The 18,473-nt window shown below is 44.4% G+C and overlaps 1 protein-coding gene across 13 annotated transcripts in view; it reads left to right on the forward strand.

The window, feature by feature from the left end:
- LOC137422340 (tight junction protein ZO-1) overlaps nt 1-18,473 on the forward strand; it is a 633,827-nt gene that overhangs the window by 388,149 nt on the left and 227,205 nt on the right. For all 13 annotated transcript variants that reach the window (XM_078771176.1, XM_078771169.1, XM_078771173.1 and 10 more), the window contains one exon: nt 10,480-10,630. In XM_078771176.1, coding sequence (XP_078627302.1) covers nt 10,480-10,630 — 151 coding nt within the window. The remainder of the gene's footprint in view (nt 1-10,479; nt 10,631-18,473) is intronic.

Below are 18,473 nucleotides of genomic sequence, written 5' to 3' on the forward strand. Positions count from 1 at the left end.
GGGGAAGAGCGAGGCAGAAGGTTGTGGGAGATGGAGGTGAGAGTTTGAAGGGGGAAGAAGCGGGGAGGGCGCTTTGAGGAGGGGGAGTGAGAGGGGGGAAATTGAGAAGCAATGAGGGTGGGGAGATTTGAAGGGGAGGGGTGAGGGGGGAGTTTGGGAGGGAAGGGACAAGGGGAGGGATTTGAAAGGGATGGGATATGGGGGAGATTTGGAGGGGAGGGGTGAGGCAGGAGTCTAGGAGGGGAGGGGCGAGGGGGCGTCTTGGCGGGGAGGGGTGAGGGGGTAGTTTAGGAGGGAGGGGGCAAGGGGGGAGATTTGAAAGGGATGGGTGATGGGGAAGATTTGGAGGGGAGGGGTGATGGGGAAGATTTGGAGGGGAGGGGTTATGGGGAAGATTTGGAGGGGAGGGGTTATGGGGAAGATTTGGAGGGGAGGGGTGAGATTGGATTTTTGAAAGTGTACGATTTATGGGAAACGAACATTTATTGCAAAATGAGTTTCTTGTGACCTTCGAGTTAAAAATACGTTTAAGGACGCTGGATGGAGGATGGAGTGCAGGAGAGTTTAGGGAATGTAGAAAAAAGGCACTATAGGAGATGGATATTTTTTTTGGGATGAATTGATTTGGTGAGCAAGTCGAAAGCAGCCTTTTAAAGAAGAAGAAGAAAAAGGTGTTATAAAATATGACGGAATACATAACTTGAGGGGAAATAGTCCTTGAGCCAGACCAAAAGTAATGCTCCGGCAGGGGGAGTAATTCTCATTATGATTTTCCATTAGACCAATGTCTCAAGTGTCAGAAAAGGTGTGATGGACATCTGAGAACGGTAGCTTAGTGCCCGGATGGACGCCATCTTTGAAACCACCCAGCTCGAAAATGCCCATTTGGTGGGGTACATTGTTGCACGTGTATCTGGACTTCTATACTAGCTATCGATGTGCGGTTGACGACTAAATATACGTCCGATGTGTACCGTCTAAATAAAAAATAATATGAAGCATTTTGTTTTAGATTAATTATTATAAAAATCAATTATCGAAAAAAAATCATATATTTTTCAATATTTTATTATTAGACTTGTACTTTTTTTAGTGAAACAACACTGGTATGATTTTCCAAATTATGCATTGTGCTACACCGTTTATCTGTCTATAAAAATAACTCAAAAACTAAAACATATCATCCACCACGAGTTTACAACAAATAAATGTAAAGAGGCATAAAATGACTTAGGCCGCCGCTGGCATTATCTATTCTGACGATAACGCAAGTTAGGAATGTCGTACGGAGAGGATTTTAACACCATACGATATCTAATAAGCAGGCGGAAATTGTTACATAGGAAATCTGCACTTTGGTGGCCATCTTGGATTTCAAAATGGCCGCCAATTATATTAATTATTCATTACTAGAGTTTGGAAAGACGTATGGAGCTGATTTTAACACCATACGATGTATATTCCTAATAAGCAAGCGGAGGTATCATTGAACATGTCATGTTTTAGTCAAATAACACCGGTATGATCTTCCAAATTATACATTTTGCTAAACCGTTTATCTGTCTATAAAGATTTTCAGGCAATTTGGCCTGCATTATAATAGAGAACAACATATGCTATACAATATACAGTGCACACAAAGTTGATCATCAGAGTCGCCATCAGAGTCATTGGCATCCTGAGCCACGATAGCATCATCCTGCACCATGTTGGAGCATCCCTGCAGCTTACACACAACAGTGCACTTCAACCCATTCAGTATGCAGGAGCAATCTGACGGTCGACACGTCCTTCTGCATGTGCATGAGATGAGATTCAAGACGACATCTGGAGCTGGTAGACCCGCCATCCATCGGATTGTGAGCGAACCGCCATCATCGAGTTCCCAACCATGTCCTGCTGATGGTGTTGGGACGTCTGGTAGGTTTTCAAGGCTGCGTCGCCAGATAGCCGCCTGATAGTTGGCCCTAAGCGTATGCTGCATCAAGGAGTCTTCACAAGGCGGCAATTGTCCAGATTCGATCTGGCCCTTCTTTGCACAGAACATGTGATAACGGAGCGAATTAACACCGACGATCTTCGTGTTCTTGGCGTACAGCTGACACGTGAAGGCCTGAATGCTATTGAAGACGTCTGTTGGTACATTCCACGAAGATCCCAGATCTGTGAATGCTTGAAGATACAGCTCATTCGCTTGCACAAGCTTCAAAGCCTTTATCTTTCCTTGGCTAGCCAGAGCACTCACAGTGTCACACCCGCTCCATGCATGAAGCCCTGGCAATGCACTGCAAACTCCAGACCCCAATACCGCAGCCAACTTTCCAACGTCGATCATTCTGACTCGAACCTTTGTTCCTCGTCTGATGAAGAGCTGACTATCGATGGTTCTGCTGAGATGAAGACTGATGATCAGAACGTCGGTGTCATCTGCCACTAAGCTGATCGTCTTGTAGTGGGTAGCGGCGTGCTTTGCGTGGAGAAACATACGCGTGTCTGCTTCCTCGTGGCTACATTCGAGTGCTTGCACCAACTTCCACCTATCGCGGGTCAGTACCAGACATTTTTCACCACAGGTGACATACAGTGTTCTGTTGCCTAGCTTTTCGCGATTTGTTTCATGTTTCCACGACTCCGCCAGAAACACAACCAGTTTCTCCTTTGTCTGGCTGCAAGCAAGGAGACGCCGCCAGTTCATGATTTTGTGTGCCGGTCTGATCTCGCTGAAACTGATGCCTTCATTTGAACCGCAGTTCACACGCTCAGCTGCTTTGATGGATTCTTCTGTGTATGTGTCAAAGACAACATCGATGCGCTCACTGCCTTGACCAGCGTGAAGCGCTGCAGCAAGGATGCGGTCAGATAGTTCTTCGAACGTGTCGTTCTCGCCATGCATCTTTTGTATGAGAGCCATCGCATCAATTATTGTTGCACTTCGCTTGTCAACGTTCTCGGCTGGTTCCACAAGACCTTCCATGTGTTTCGCAAGTGCAGCTTTGTTCGTTTTTTTCATTGACCCATCAACGTTTGCCAAAGACCATGGTAACGGCCCTAGTGGGTGACAAAGGACAAGTTGCATGTCGAGGTTCCTTGTCTTGGCGATGAGTATCATGGTGGCAAACAGTTGTCTGTCAGCTCTCAGGACGATCTCCTTGTTTGTGCCCTTCACAACTTTCTGCTTGGTCTTACCAAAGGTCTTCAAGTTTAGCTTGTTCAATGTGTCATGAAAGCCTGTTCCCTCTTCAAGACGTTTCTGGAAGCTTTGATACGCCGCTTCCCCCTTTTGCAGGGTGTTGAGTAGGTCATTAGAAACGTCCTCCCTCGCAGCCGCTCCGGTAGATATACTGAGAAGACATGACGGATCATCGGCGAATGGATTGGTCCAGTCATTTTCCAGTAGATCACAGATAGCTGTGACGCCAGACTCATCACGTTTGATGCGAGAAGTAGACAAGTCAGGGTGCTTGGCGTGAGATGTGTCGCTGCCATTCACAAGGATAGTTTCTCGTAGTTGCCTCAGTGCAGTAGCCCGATTTTCTGCAGTTAGATAGTATCGTGACACAGCCCCTTGTCGAAGACTAAAACCTCGTGTTCCTCCAGCTGTTTGCGTATCTTTGTTTACTGTTTCTTCTGTTGTCTGATCAACAGCGATTCTGGCAAATGGATTCCCTGGTCTAAGCTGTACGGAGAAGTAGCCTTGATTGAAATGCCTGTACAACTCGGGGCATGTTTCGTGGAGTTGCGTCATCTGTGCATAGTACACTGGTAGATATCTAGCATAGTTCACCTTGTTCATTGCGAAACACCAAGGGATCACTCTTCTGACACAAGCCAAGTGAAGCATCCAGTCGCCTTCTCTATCCGCACGAATCAACCCCAGCAGGGTCTCTACCATATCAATATACATCATCCAGAAGCGAGCCAGGTCTCCATGTTTGGTTCGCAGAAAATGTAGGTATTTCGCGAACATGTCAAAGCTCTGTACACATGAATCATCATCGAGAGCAGCAGCGAGAGTCTCGTGGCAAACATCCTCCTTGATGCTGCGAATTTTGAGGTCAGTGCTTCGAATCTGGGGTTCCTTGTCAGGATGATTGCTTTCTATCCACACCTGGAAGCCCTTCCAAATGATGCGCATTAGTGCCTCGTACATCAGCTTGTGGAGTCGCACAGCACGGTTGTATTGCTTGCCTTCCAGAACCCTGTTGATGGAACCTTCAGCGATTACTCCTGACTCAACAGCTACATCCCGAAGGCCTGCATCTCCAAACATTTTACCAATGCTCGACATGAAGTTACAGATGGTATGGAAGTTCCCCATCATGAGCATGATTCTTCCATATCGATCGACATCTTTCCATGCTATTTCGGTCGCCTTAGCAAATAGTGCCTGGTCTAGCACCACCGGTATACGCTCAAGCTGAAGTGATGACATGATGTTCAGAGCTTCTCTGAGGATTTCTTGCACTGTTGCCATATCTGTGGCAGGCGCGTTTATAGTCGGCAGGTAGCCAACTACATCTTCCGTCACCTGAACACGATCTCTAGTCATGATGTTGAAACCAGTCCACGAACTGATTGTCTGGTCGCATGGTTCCAGCATGCGAGTCATAATCCATACGTGATTTCGGCGCTGCGCAAGGGATGTTGCACCTGCAAGAGTGTCAGAAAGATCTGCAGGCTTGATTGCAGGTGGGCCCTCTCGTTTCCCACCGCTGTATATTGGAACTAAATCGCTGGATGACGGGATAGATCGCTTCTTATCTGCTTTGGATACTGCCGATGGAGGTTGGGGCGGCAAACACGACTGCGACTTCGGTTGGACGATGATACCGTTGACGCGATGCGATGTTCCGCCACCACTCAGCGATTCCTCTAGCCTGTCGATGTTATCGAATGCTAATACAGTCGGGACCGAAGGGTGCACATGTGACGGAAGTGGTACTGTATCTTTCTCCACACTTGCTAATTTGTCTATGCATAGCGCTGTCTCGATTTCTTCTAGAACTGTGTACGAACATCCGTGCCCGAGTCGATTCAATATTCTGATGACCTCTGTATTACCGGTGAGCGTTTTCATGACCCACGGAAGTAGGACATGCTTCGATGTTCTGATGGTACCCCGGTGTACAGCATTGATGATATCTTGAGCCATCGACCATACCAGTGTGTCGGCACGCGCAGAGCTACCCCCACTCCCGCAAATCAAAGTATGCAGAAATACACGAAGAGAATCTGGTATCTTCACGTAATCTGAAGTGAGTTCTGCTGGCTGAGGCGGCCAACGTTCATTGTAATGAGCATCTTTGATCTGGTGTCGCAGTGAAGTAGCTGCACACACAATGTTACTTTCACCGTCCGTTCGTTCAAATGCTTTCACTTCTGCTTTCAGGTTTACGCACTCTGCAGCAATCTCTCGCTTTGTCAGATTATCGGGCATCAAGTATACACGGTGTTTCACATTGAAGAAGATGAGCGATTCTCCAAACTCTCTTTGTAATGTGCGCTGCAGATTCTTCTTGATGGAGTCACGAACATCAACTGAAAATGTATCTGAAGACAGGATATCTGTTGCAACATCAACTATTGGAACAATCCTCGGGTTCAAGAACAAGTCAGTGCGAATGAAATTGAATATACATCGTATCATTTCTTTTTTCTCGATATTATCTTCAATGTCAGTTTCTACTTGAGGTTTTTGGGGCGTGTGTAGTTTCTATAGCAGGAGAAGTGGTAGTGAGCCTCAGCTGCAACCATATCTCGTGTAGTCAATGCCAAAACTCTCTCATCATTGCGAGCTGTCGCAGCATCTCCTTTTGTCTTATCTGCTCAAAGTTCAACAGCCAAGACAACTGTTTCACGGGTACGACTGCCTTTTATGAATTTTGAAGCACGCTGGCAAAAAATGCATTTATCATCGTAGACCGTTGAAGTTGATCCTGTCTCTTCCCGTGATGATCGCCGTCGCACCGCATCGCCAGTATCAACTGAAGAACTTCTAGCTGCATTGGTCAAAGTAGCTAGGTGGTTTTTGTGAGTGAAGTCTGATCTACAAGCCCTATGGTATAATATTGGAATATTAGGAAGTTCAACTGCGCCTTCTTGGACTAGCTTTAGAATTGGATAAAAGTTTCTAACTGCGGCTGCGTCACACAATGTCTTCCAAGAACTGTTGCCCGCTGCCTTGCTTAGTTCAGAGAGTGGCGACTTCTTGCTGCACAGGATGCACGTTCCGGACTCAGGTTCAATCTTCGCCCGTTTCGCCTCGACACCGGCCATCTCAGCTGAAAGAACAAAAAGACTGACGTTAGATTACTCCGATATCCGAAAAGCTCGCCAGCTTACATAGACATACTCATCCAAGTCAGTGAACATGTTAGATGGCGCCACAATACAACTCTATAATAGAGTTGTATGTGGCGCCATCTAACATGTTCACTTTTAGTTCTTAAGCCACCCACCCCCCCCCCCCCCCCCCTCAGAAATTAATCAGGTCACCGCGCAACAAATCTCAGACTGAGATATAGAATATAGAATATAGATATAGAATAGACTGACGTCACTTTCGGCACTGGGTTCTGTGGGTTGATTATCGGCGGGAAATTCCAACTGACATAGTTACCTTCGCAAAAGCGGAAGGTTATGTTTTGATCGCTGTGTATTTATTTGTATGTCTGTGTGTGTGTGTGTATGTTATTCGCATAACTCAAAAAGTATTCAACCGAATTGCATGAAATTTGGTGGGATGATTGGTTATTATACGGGACACATTTGATTAGATTTTGGGAGCAATCGGGTCAAAGGTCAAGGTCAAGGTCACGAAAAGGTCAAAATCGTATTTTTGTTGTTCTGTTCCCTACACTCCCATGCCAAGTACAGAACAGTAGCTGCGGCGAAGGTATGCGCTCTACCGAGTGCCCGTTCTAGTTTCGGTTTGTGGAAAGTGCATGCCTTTTCATATATTTTTTGTGTACACTCGTGGTGGATGATATGTTTTAGTTTTTGAGTTATTTTTATAGACAGATAAACGGTGTAGCACAATGCATAATTTGGAAAATCATACCAGTGTTGTTTCACTAAAAAAAGTACAAGTCTAATAATAAAATATTGAAAAATATGTTTTTTTTCGATAAATTGATTTTTATAATAATTAATCTAAAACAAAATGCTTCATATTATTTTTTATTTAGACGGTACACATCGGACGTATATTTAGTCGTCAACCGCACATCGATAGCTAGTATAGAAGTCCAGATACACGTGCAACAATGTACCCCACCAAATGGGCATTTTCGAGCTGGGTGGTTTCAAAGATGGCGTCCATCCGGGCACTAAGCTACCGTTCTCAGATGTCCATCACACCTTTTCTGACACTTGAGACATTGGTCTAATGGAAAATCATAATGAGAATTACTCCCCCCCCCCCCCCCCCCCCCGGAGCATTCACTTCAAAAAATGGCCGGTTGGCTCAAGGACTAAAAGTGTAAACATTGAAGGTTAATGAGTGAAAACTATCTGGGGAAATGGGGGAGAAACACGTGGTCGAAGAACGAACGAACGAATAAGAATGAATAAACGAATGAGAACAGAGAAGGAAATGTTTTTTTTTTGTTTGTTTGTTGTTTTTTTTGAGTTGAGATTTACACAAGGAAGGGAAAGGGTGAAAGGAAATGGATCTATGGGTGAGGAGGGGGAGTGAGAGGGGGGAAATTGAGAAGAACGGGTGAAAAGACTATGGGTGAAAAGACTGGGAATACAGAGAACGAAAGTTATTGGATCACAAACGACGGACCGCTGAGAGAAAAACAAAGCCTCAAGGTTGTACAGTGCACACTGTACAAGGCCTCAAGACACGACACGAATTAACACGATTTTCAATACAGGTATGAAAGATTTGCACCGAAAAATCTTCGTCGGGACACAATATACATACAACACCATAAATAAATACAGTTTTAACGAAAATACAAATGGGAACAATCACTTAACTTCGATTTCAAATCGTTCGCGACGCGGCAAAGGCCTTGCTCGCGACACGGCAAACAGACGATCAATTTATGAAAGATAAACACCGAGAAACAACCAAAGTTGCACACAATAACTTCACACACCGAAAGATAAATACAGTTTCGACAAAATACAATTGTGAACAGACTTAACTTCGAAAAACGTGGAGACCGTGTGGAGCTTCGAAAATCCCTCCCACCGTCTCCGAGATCTCGTGAGATCCATTGAAAATGTTTGAAAAAAAAAAAAATTCTTTGGAAAATAAAAATTTTCAACTTAAATCTTCAACTTCAATTGTTTATAAAATGTAGTATCACGTATATTACAAATACATTTCTGCAAAATAATTGTTTGTATTATGATTGATGTAAACTATGACAACACAGCAACTCAGGTACAGTCATCTATCTATATACCTACATATCTGGGCAGTGTCTCTGTTGTCACTGAACTACTCCCTCAAACTTTTGTTTCCATGGTTGTGAAGTGTTTTTAATAACGTGGCTGTGAGGTGTTTTGAATCACGTGGTGGTGAGGTGTTTTGAATCACGTGGTGGTAAGGTGTTTTGAATCACGTGGTGATGTGTTTTGAATCACGTGGTGGTGAGGTATTTTGAATCACATGTTGATGTGTTTTGAATCACGTGGTGGTGAGGTGTTTTGAATCACGTGGTGGTAAGGTGTTTTGAATCACGTGGTGGTGAGGTGTTTTGAATCACGTGGTGGTAAGGTGTTTTGAATCACGTGATGGTGAGGTGTTTTGAATCACGTGGTGGTGAGGTGTTTTGAATCACGTGGTGGTGAGGTGTTTTGAATCACGTGGTGGTGAGGTGTTTTGAATCACGTGGTGGTGAGGTGTTTTGAATCACGTTGTGGTCAGGTGTTTTTAATCACGTTGTGGTCAGGTGTTTTGAATCACGTGGTGGTGAGGTGTTTTGAATCACGTGGTGGTGAGGTGTTTTGAATCACGTGGTGGTGAGGTGTTTTGAATCACGTGGTGGTGAGGTGTTTTGAATCACGTGGTGGTGAGGTGTTTTGAATCACGTGGTGGTGAGGTGTTTTGAATCACGTGGTGGTGAGGTGTTTTGAATCATGTGTTGGTGAGGTGTTTTGAATCATGTGGTGGTGAGGTGTTTTGAATTACTTGGTGGTGAGGTGTTTGAATTACGTGGTGGTGAGGTGTTTTGAATCACGTGGTGGTGAGGTGTTTTGAATCACGTGGTGGTGATGTGTTTTGAATCACGCGGTGATGTGTTTTGAATCACGTGGTGGTGAGATGTTTTGAATCACGTGGTGGTGAGGTGTTTTGAATCAAGTGGTGGTGAGGTGTTTTGAATCACGTGGTGGTGAGGTGTTTTGAATCACGTGGTGGTGAGGTGTTTTGAATCACGTGGTGGTGAGGTGCTTTGAATCACGTGGTGATGTGTTTTGAATCACGTGGTGGTGAGGTGTTTTGAATCATGTGGTGGTGAGGTGTTTGAATTACTTGGTGGTGAGGTGTTTGAATTACGTGGTGGTGAGGTGTTTTGAATCAAGTGGTGGTGAGGTGTTTTGAATCACGTGGTGGTGAGGTGTTTTGAATCACGTGGTGGTGATGTGTTTTGAATCACGTGGTGATGAGGTGTTTTGAATCAAGTGGTGGTGAGGTGTTTTGAATCATGTGGTGGTGAGGTGTTTTGAATTACTTGGTGGTGAGGTGTTTGAATTTCGAGGTGGTGAGGTGTTTTGAATTACATGGTGGTGAGGTGTTTTGAATTACGAGGTGGTGAGGTGTTTTGAATTACATGGTGAGGTGTTTGAACTACGTGGTGGTGTGGTGTTTTGAATTACATGGTGGTGAGGTGTTTTGAATCAAGTGGTGGTGAGGTGTTTTGAATCATGTGGTGGTGAGGTGTTTTGAATTACTTGGTGGTGAGGTGTTTGAATTTCGAGGTGGTGAGGTGTTTTGAATTACATGGTGGTGAGGTGTTTTGAATTACGAGGTGGTGAGGTGTTTTGAATTACATGGTGGTGAGGTGTTTGAATTACGAGGTGGTGAGGTGTTTTGAATTACATGGTGGTGAGGTGTTTTGAATTATGTGGTGGTGAGGTGTTTTTATTTACGTGGTGGTGAGGTTTTCTTTTATTTTGTGGTGGTGAGGTGTTTTTAACTATGTGGTGGTGAGGCGTGTTCGTCCCAAACTTCCAGTCTGCACTTACCCCTCCTGTATGTATGTGCTGAGGGGTTGTTTTTTGAATTGTACACACACACACACACACACACACACACACACACTTTTAATATGTTGTATCGTACCCTATTAAATAACATTTGCTGTTCATGTAAATGGTACGGCAGGAGCACGTCACGAGAGGTCATATCAACTATGTGGCTTACTGCAAGTATGTTCATATGGGGAACATGTCACGGTGACGTTGAGTCCTCCATAGCATGCTTTCACCCTCGCATGTACCTCTTTAACCTACCTCTCCAAGGCTCGAGATGAAGGTGGTGCGGTTTCGCAAGTCCGACAGTGTTGGGCTGCGCCTAGCAGGTGGAAACGACGTGGGCATTTTTGTGGCTGGCGTGCAGGCTGGCAGCCCAGCTTCACAACAAGGCTTGGAAGAGGGCGATCAGATTCTCAAGGTACTACTTTTGGCTTTTATCTCACATGCAATTTCCACAGGTTGTTCCACGTCCTTTGAGTGTTGGAACCAAATTAGTTGTGATCAATGTTTTTGGATCGACATCACATATTTCCTTCATTCTTTTTGTTTTGTAATTATTTAAACCACACCAAAGGTTGGCAGAGGTTATGTTATGTTTTAACCCCTGTTTGTCTGTCTGTCTGTGAGCAGGATATCTCAAAACGTTAAGGACTGATTTGAACAAAACTTGGTGGACAGGTTGTTTGTGTGGCAAAGACAGACAAAATGATTACATTTTGGTGAAAATTTGGATCCGGATCCATATACTAGAATTTTTTTTTAGTGATTCTTCATCATTGATAGATAGGGACAAAAACGATATATAACACGATATCTCAAAAATATATGGACGGATTTGGATGAAACTTGGTGGACAGGTTGAGTGTGGGACAAGGCCGAAATGATTCGATTTTGGTTCAGGTCTGACCCCTGATCCGGGCTATCAGTGGGATACAAAACATAAACTGTTCAGCCTGGCGGAGGTATGCGCTCTACCGAGTGCCGTTCTGCTTACATATGGAATTTAACATAATAATGTAGGGGTTGAGGATGTTAATATAATATGCAGGATATAATATAAAATAATAAAAATAATAATGTAATTAATAATAATTATAATAATGTTAATAATATGTCATAATAATATAATAATAATAATAATAATTTTATTAATAATAATGTATGTAATGTAATAATGTAATTGTGATTTTTTTTTTTTTTTTTTTGTATACTGAATCGAGGCTCGTGAAAGAGCTGACATTTACTTCACAAACAAATCAACCAGACAAACAAAATATATAAAAAGAGGGAGCGGAAGACAAGAGAAGGGAAAGCACACACACTTGAGAGCACACAACATTTAAGAGCAGGGAGATGTGTGGGGGGGGAGGAGGCGTGGGAAGGGGGGGGGGGGGTGGGAGAAGTATAAAACACAAGGACTTCCAGGACAAAAGTTGGTATTTCAAAAAAGTGGAATTGGGGTGAAATTAGCGGGGATAGAAAAGATCAAGGTTTTGGATGGGGGAAGATAAGAGATGGTGGTGAACAGCTGTTTTAAAGACCTGGAGGGTGGAGTGGGATTGAAGAGAGTGAGGGAGTTTGTTACAGGGGTGGGAGAAAAGAGGAATGAAGGAGTGAAGGTGAGCAGAGAGTCTTGATTTTGGCAGTTTAACCATAAGAGGGTTGCAGGCAGATCTTGTGCGACCTGTAGGAATATTTGCGGGACAGAGCCCAGAGAGAGCTGGGGGTGGCAAGGCCAGAGAGGAGTCGGTAGAAGACGGAAAGACCACCAACCTGCCTGCGGTGAGTGAGAGGCCCTTGGAGTTCGCTTCATCGCGGGAGATTCCATTGATTCTGAATGCTTTGGTTTTAACAGCGTGAAGACGGGCTAGGTGTGAGGCAGGAGCACCAGCCCAGAGGGGAGAGCAGTATTCCATTGAGCTGCGGATGAAAGCCTTGTATGTGATGAGGAGCTCAGGTGTGCCAAGGAAGGACTTCGCACGATGGAGGATGCCCAGTCGGCGACTGGCTTTGGAGGCCAGATTTGAAATGTGGTTTTCCCAGGAAAGATCATGGCAGATAGTGAGACCCAAAAGCTTGAGTGACAGAACTTCTTGGAGAGGATTATTCAGAAAGTGGATGGGAGGGTTAATTGTAATGTAATTGTAATGTATTGTAGTGTAATTGTAATTTCATGTAATATTATTAATAATAATATAATATGTTTGACAGGTGAAAGTTTAAACCTTGGCCTTCCATTTTAATCCCCTTGTTCTCAAAGACACCTGCAAACATTTAGGTGCAATGGAACAATGTGCAAAAATTCACAGGCAATATTTCTACACATTTCTACTCCATTCACTACACACATTTTAATCCCCTTGTTCTCAAAGACACCTGCAAACATTTAGGTGCAATGGAACAATGTGCAAAAATTCACAGGCAATATTTCTACACATTTCTACTCCATTCACTACACACATTTTAATCCCCTTGTTCTCAAAGACACCTGCAAACATTTAGGTGCAATGGAACAATGTGCAAAAATTCACAGGCAATATTTCTACACATCCCGGCAGAATGCAAATGTTCCAACATGAAATTCCAAATGTACAACTCACTCACTCATTGTGCTGTGCATGCGTTTCTGTCCCGCGTTTGGCCCACCCTTGAAAACGCATGCATATCAAGCCAAGTAAGGACTTCTACTGGGTTCTCATCATGTATTCCTTTGCATCATGATGCATGACCATTCAACCAAAGATCCATCAAGAACACCTTGAAACTCATTGCTTGCATGATGCTGTTGTTGTATAGCCCCAGACAGTTCTCTCGAACAAGCCCGCTGCATCGGAGATCGGAGACCGATCTCCCAGGAGCGACCCAGATTTCCCCCATATCCAGGATGGTGTACCCCTGCCTTCACAAAGTCAGTGTCTTGACAGAGTCAGAAAAAGAGAGAGGGAGAGAGAAGAGACAGAGACAAGAGGGAAAGGGCCGGTCCATGGGGACCGATTGGCTCTCTGACCGTGACCGCGCTGACCTGACGAATCCGGGCAGCAGTGAAGAATGGAGAAGATTTGGCCCCCGACTTATGTTGCGGGGGTACAACCAGCGCGAAGAGGCGTCCCCGGTAGTTGTGCCTGCATGGTTGCATGTGTAAAGATTATTGCTTGTGCATATTAGATCGTTTGTAGTGTGTAAGAATGTGTGTATGAATGTGTGTATGATGTGTAATGGATTGGTTGTAGTGGGTAACTGATTGTTGATGGTGTGTAATAGATTGTTGATGGTGTGTAAGAGATTGTTGAAGGTGTGTAACAGATTGTTGGTAGTTTGTAAGATTGTATTTGTGTGAAACATTGGTTTCAGTTTTAACAGATTGTAGTGGTTACAAATTGGTTGTGGTGTGTATTAGATTGGTGGTGATATGTAATAGATTGGTGGTGATATGTAATAGCTATTATTGAGGTGTGTCAGAGACTGTTTGTAGTTGTAACTTATTGTTTATAGTGGTTACAAATTGGTGATAGTGTGTAACAGATTGGTGGTGTGTAACAGCTTGCTGGTGTGTAACAGATTGGTAACTGATGGGTGGTAGTATGTAACAGATTGGTGGTGGTATGTAATAGCTATTATTGAGGTGTGTAAGAGACTGTTTGTAGTTGTAACTTATTGTTTATAGTGGTTACAAATTGGTGATAGTGTGTAACAGATTGGTGGTGTGTAACAGATTGGTGGTGTGTAACAGATTGGTAACTGATGGGTGGTAGTATGTAACAGATTGGTGGTGGTATGTAACTGATCGGTGGTAGTGTGTAACAGATTGGTGGTGTGTAACAGATTGGTGGTGTGTAACAGATTGGTAACTGATGGGTGGTAGTGTGTAACAGATTGGTGGTGTTATGTAACTGATAGGTGGTAGGGTGTAACAGATTGGTGGTGGTGTGTAACTAATCGGTGGTAGTGTGTAACATATTGTTTATAGTGGTTATAGATTGGTGGTGGTATCCAACAGATTGGTGGTGGTATCCAGCAGATTGGTGGTGGTATCCAGCAGATTGGTGGTGGTATCCAGCAGATTGGTGGTGGTATCCAGCAGATTGGTGGTGGTATCCAGCAGATTGGTGGTGGTATCCAGCAGATTGGTGGTGGTATCCAGCAGATTGGTGGTGGTATCCAGCAGATTGGTGGTGGTATCCAGCAGATTGGTGGTGGTATCCAGCAGATTGGTGGTGGTATCCAGCAGATTGGTGGTGGTATCCAGCAGATTGGTGGTGGTATCCAGCAGATTGGTGGTGGTATCCAGCAGATTGGTGGTGGTATCCAGCAGATTGGTGGTGGTATCCAACAGATTGGTGGTGGTATCCAACAGATTGGTGGTGGTATCCAGCAGATTGGTGGTGGTATCCAGCAGATTGGTGGTGGTATCCAGCAGATTGGTGGTGGTATCCAACAGATTGGTGGTGGTATCCAACAGATTGGTGGTGGTATCCAACAGATTGGTGGTGGTATCCAGCAGATTGGTGGTGGTATCCAGCAGATTGGTGGTGGTATCCAGCAGATTGGTGGTGGTATCCAACAGATTGGTGGTGGTATCCAGCAGATTGGTGGTGGTATCCAGCAGATTGGTGGTGGTATCCAGCAGATTGGTGGTGGTATCCAGCAGATTGGTGGTGGTATCCAGCAGATTGGTGGTGGTATCCAGCAGATTGGTGGTGGTATCCAGCAGATTGGTGGTGGTATCCAGCAGATTGGTGGTGGTATCCAGCAGATTGGTGGTGGTATCCAGCAGATTGGTGGTGGTATCCAGCAGATTGGTGGTGGTATCCAGCAGATTGGTGGTGGTATCCAACAGATTGGTGGTGGTATCCAACAGATTGGTGGTGGTATCCAACAGATTGGTGGTGGTATCCAACAGATTGGTGGTGGTATCTAACAGATTGGTGGTGGTATCTAACAGATTGTTTCTAGCATGTAACAGATTATTGTTGGTGTGTAATTGATGATTTGTAAAGTTTAACATTGTTAGTTATCTGCAAATAATTGTTTGTATTGGCATTAATTTTCGTACCTCATAGATTGTTTGCACAATATGATGAATCACTTTAGATACTGTCTCTTTTTTGCAATGTATTTGTTGCGGATGTATCGTTACGACAGATTTTGTGATACAACTCGAACGGCACTCGGTAGCGCACAAACGTACATCTCTGTCAGGCTGAACAGTTTATGTTTTATATTCCACTCTTAGGCTGGATCTGCATCCTGATCTTCACCAAAATCTAATCAATTCATCCTTGTCACACACCCAACCAGTCCATCAAATTTCGTGCGAATCCATCAACACCTTTTTGGGATATCCTGCTCACAGACAAATAGACAGACAGACAGACAGACAGGGGTGAAAATATAACCTCTGGGCTTCTTGAAAAGCGCTATACAAAATAATATACAAAATAATACAAAATAATTGATACAAATAAAGTAAATACTACAAAAAGTAAATAAGATACAAAGAAAGTAAATAAATACAAAATAATAATAATAAAAATAATATAAAATAATAATACAAAATAATTGTCCATATGTTTTATACCTCTCCCACCCCCCCCCCCCCCTTCCCATGCCTTCCCCCCAAAGCCCTCTCCCTCCCACAGTTCTCTCGATGTCTCCATGTCTCTCGGTCCCTGCTCTCAAATGTTGTGTTTGTGTCCTTCCCCCTCTCTCTCCATCTTGTCTACCGCTCCCGATGTTATTTGTTTTGTGTGTCTGTTTGTCTTTCTGTGTGATTAATGTTCGCTCTTTCACGAGCCTCGATCTTGTATACAAAAAAAAGAAAAAAAAAAAAAGAATTATTATTATATTATTACCCACCAGACTAGAACAACACTCAGTGGAGTACGTACCTCCGCCAGGCTGAACAGTTTACGTTTTGTATCAATCTGATAGGCCGTATCTGCTGACCCGGATCTTAACCAAAATTGAATCAATTCGTCCTTGTCACACACCCAACCTGTCCACCAAGTTTCGCCTGAATCCATCCACAACGTTTTTAAATGTTATCGTTGTTGGCTCTATCTCTCAATGGTAAAGAATCACTAAAAAAAACTTTAAAAAAAAATCATGTCCGTTTGTGGATCTTCGCCAGAATCTAATTCGTTCATCCTTGTCAAACACCTGTAATCAGAATGTAAAAATGACTGAGATCTGCAATCTGGTGGTGATAGAAGGCCGCATTCCAGTGGATTGGGAACTGAGTACCCTCGTCCCTCTGTACAAGGGGAAAAGTGACCCTCTGGAGTGTGGCTCGTACCGAGCGATAAAGTTATTGGAGCATGGAATGAAGGTATTGGAAAGAGTGTTGGAGAGGAGGATAAGGAAGAAGGTGAAGATCGACGAAATGCAGTTTAGATTTATGCCAGTGTTACATATTTATGTGAATGTATGTGAATTACCATTCAGGTCTTTGCTTATCCGTGTGTAGTATATTAAGTTGTTGTGTAGTTGTTGTGGTTGGAGGGTCAGGAGCCCTTCTGAGGGAGTGGCCGGAAACGGAAGTGACCGGAAACGGAAGAGAAAAAGACACGAGGAAAAAAGGACGAGTATTATTCTTCCTCGCCCCGCTCCGACAAAAGGTGGGATCGACCTTGCGCTGCTTGGAAAAGCGGCGTTCCGATCCGAAGCCTGTCTGGCGAGAGGAATTACCGGGACTTGTACCTGCCCGGTGGAGACGGCAAGTTGACGTGGGGCCGTGCATCGACCCCGCGCCTGGCCTCGTTCGCGGCACCGTCCAAACAGACACGTGCGGGTCGCACGTTGGGGCCTAACCCGCCTTGCAAGCGGCGTGGGGTTTGGCTTGCTTTACCGTATCCGCCTCGCGTGGCCACGAGGGGCTGCAGCCACGGTGCCTGGTACGATACCTGCCCGGTGGAAACACGTCCACCCGGGGTTCGTTCTACCGCCCGAGTGCGGTGACGGCGACCATCATCTTGGTCAGGAGGGGCCCAGAGACATTGTGCGGGACCGAGACCAAAAGGGTGTCGTGAGTACTCACCAGGACACACCTATATAAGATGGCCATCTTACTCATAGGAAAGTGCTTGTGAATTGGGAATTGTTGATGGTTGTATATGGTTGATTGCTCGGGGAAAATCTCCGTGGTTGTGTCATTGCAATTGTATGGTCATTCCCATTGAAATATATCCTTGAACGTCAGTTGTCTCTGGGGTGAAATTCATATGGATTGCGTGGCGAAAGCGCATATTTAATACAGCTTTCTGGCGAAGTTCCTCTCACGGTCCGGGGGTCACCGAGACCAGGTATTCACCGAGGGGACCACGTAACAGAATTGGGGGCTCGTCCAAATTACGATTTGCGGTTTCGCAATTGGGTCTACGTCCGGGATTTAAAATTGTATAAAATAATAAAATAATAATTTTTTTATTAATTAAAATTTATTAATTAATTATTAATTGGTAAAAAAAAAAATTTTTGAGAAATTGGGGTAAAGTCTTGGGTGAAGGTTAACAGGTGTTAACGATAGGCACCATGGCGTTTGTGGCACAGAACTTTGGGGTAACCCCGAGTGAGGCACAGTTCCGAGCGTTGCTAAAGTCGGACATCTTGAAATTGGCCAAACATTTTAACTTGGAGGTCCGAACTAATTTGAGGAAGGCAGAGTTGCAGGCCACGGTGATACAATCTATGGTGGGATTAGGAACATGGGACGAGTTAGCCTGGGAGTGGCTACCCGAAGAACCAGAAGACGTTGAGCTCCGGAAACTGGAGTTGCAATTACGGAGCCAGGAACGGATCAAAGAAGAAGAAAGGAAAGCAGAAGAGAGGAGAGAAGAGAAACAAGCAGAGGAAAGGAGAGTGGAACGAGAACTCCAGGAAAGGTTAAAAGAAGAAGAAAGGAAAGCAGAAAAGGAAAGAGCAGAAGAAGAAAGGAAAGCAGAAAAGGAAAGAGCAGAAGAAGAAAGGAAAGCAGAAAAGGAAAGAGCAGAAGAAGAAAGGAAAGCAGAAAAGGAAAGAGCAGAAGAAGAAAGGAAAGCAGAAGCGAGGAGAGAAGAGAAACAAGCAGAGGAAAGGAGAGTGGAATGAGAACTCCAGGAAAGGTTAGCAGAAGAAGAAAGGAAAGCAGAAGCGAGGAGAGAAGAGAAACAAGCAGAGGAAAGGAGAGTGGAACGAGAACTCCAGGAAAGGTTAGAAGGGAGAAAAGCAGAGGAGAGGAGAGCTGCAAGGGACCTCGAAGCAGAGGAGAGAAAAGCGGAAAGGGA

This window comes from Myxine glutinosa, chromosome 2 (genome assembly GCF_964187855.1).
Source record: "Myxine glutinosa chromosome 2, kmMyxGlut1.1, whole genome shotgun sequence".
NCBI classification, from domain to species: Eukaryota; Metazoa; Chordata; class Myxini; order Myxiniformes; family Myxinidae; genus Myxine; species Myxine glutinosa.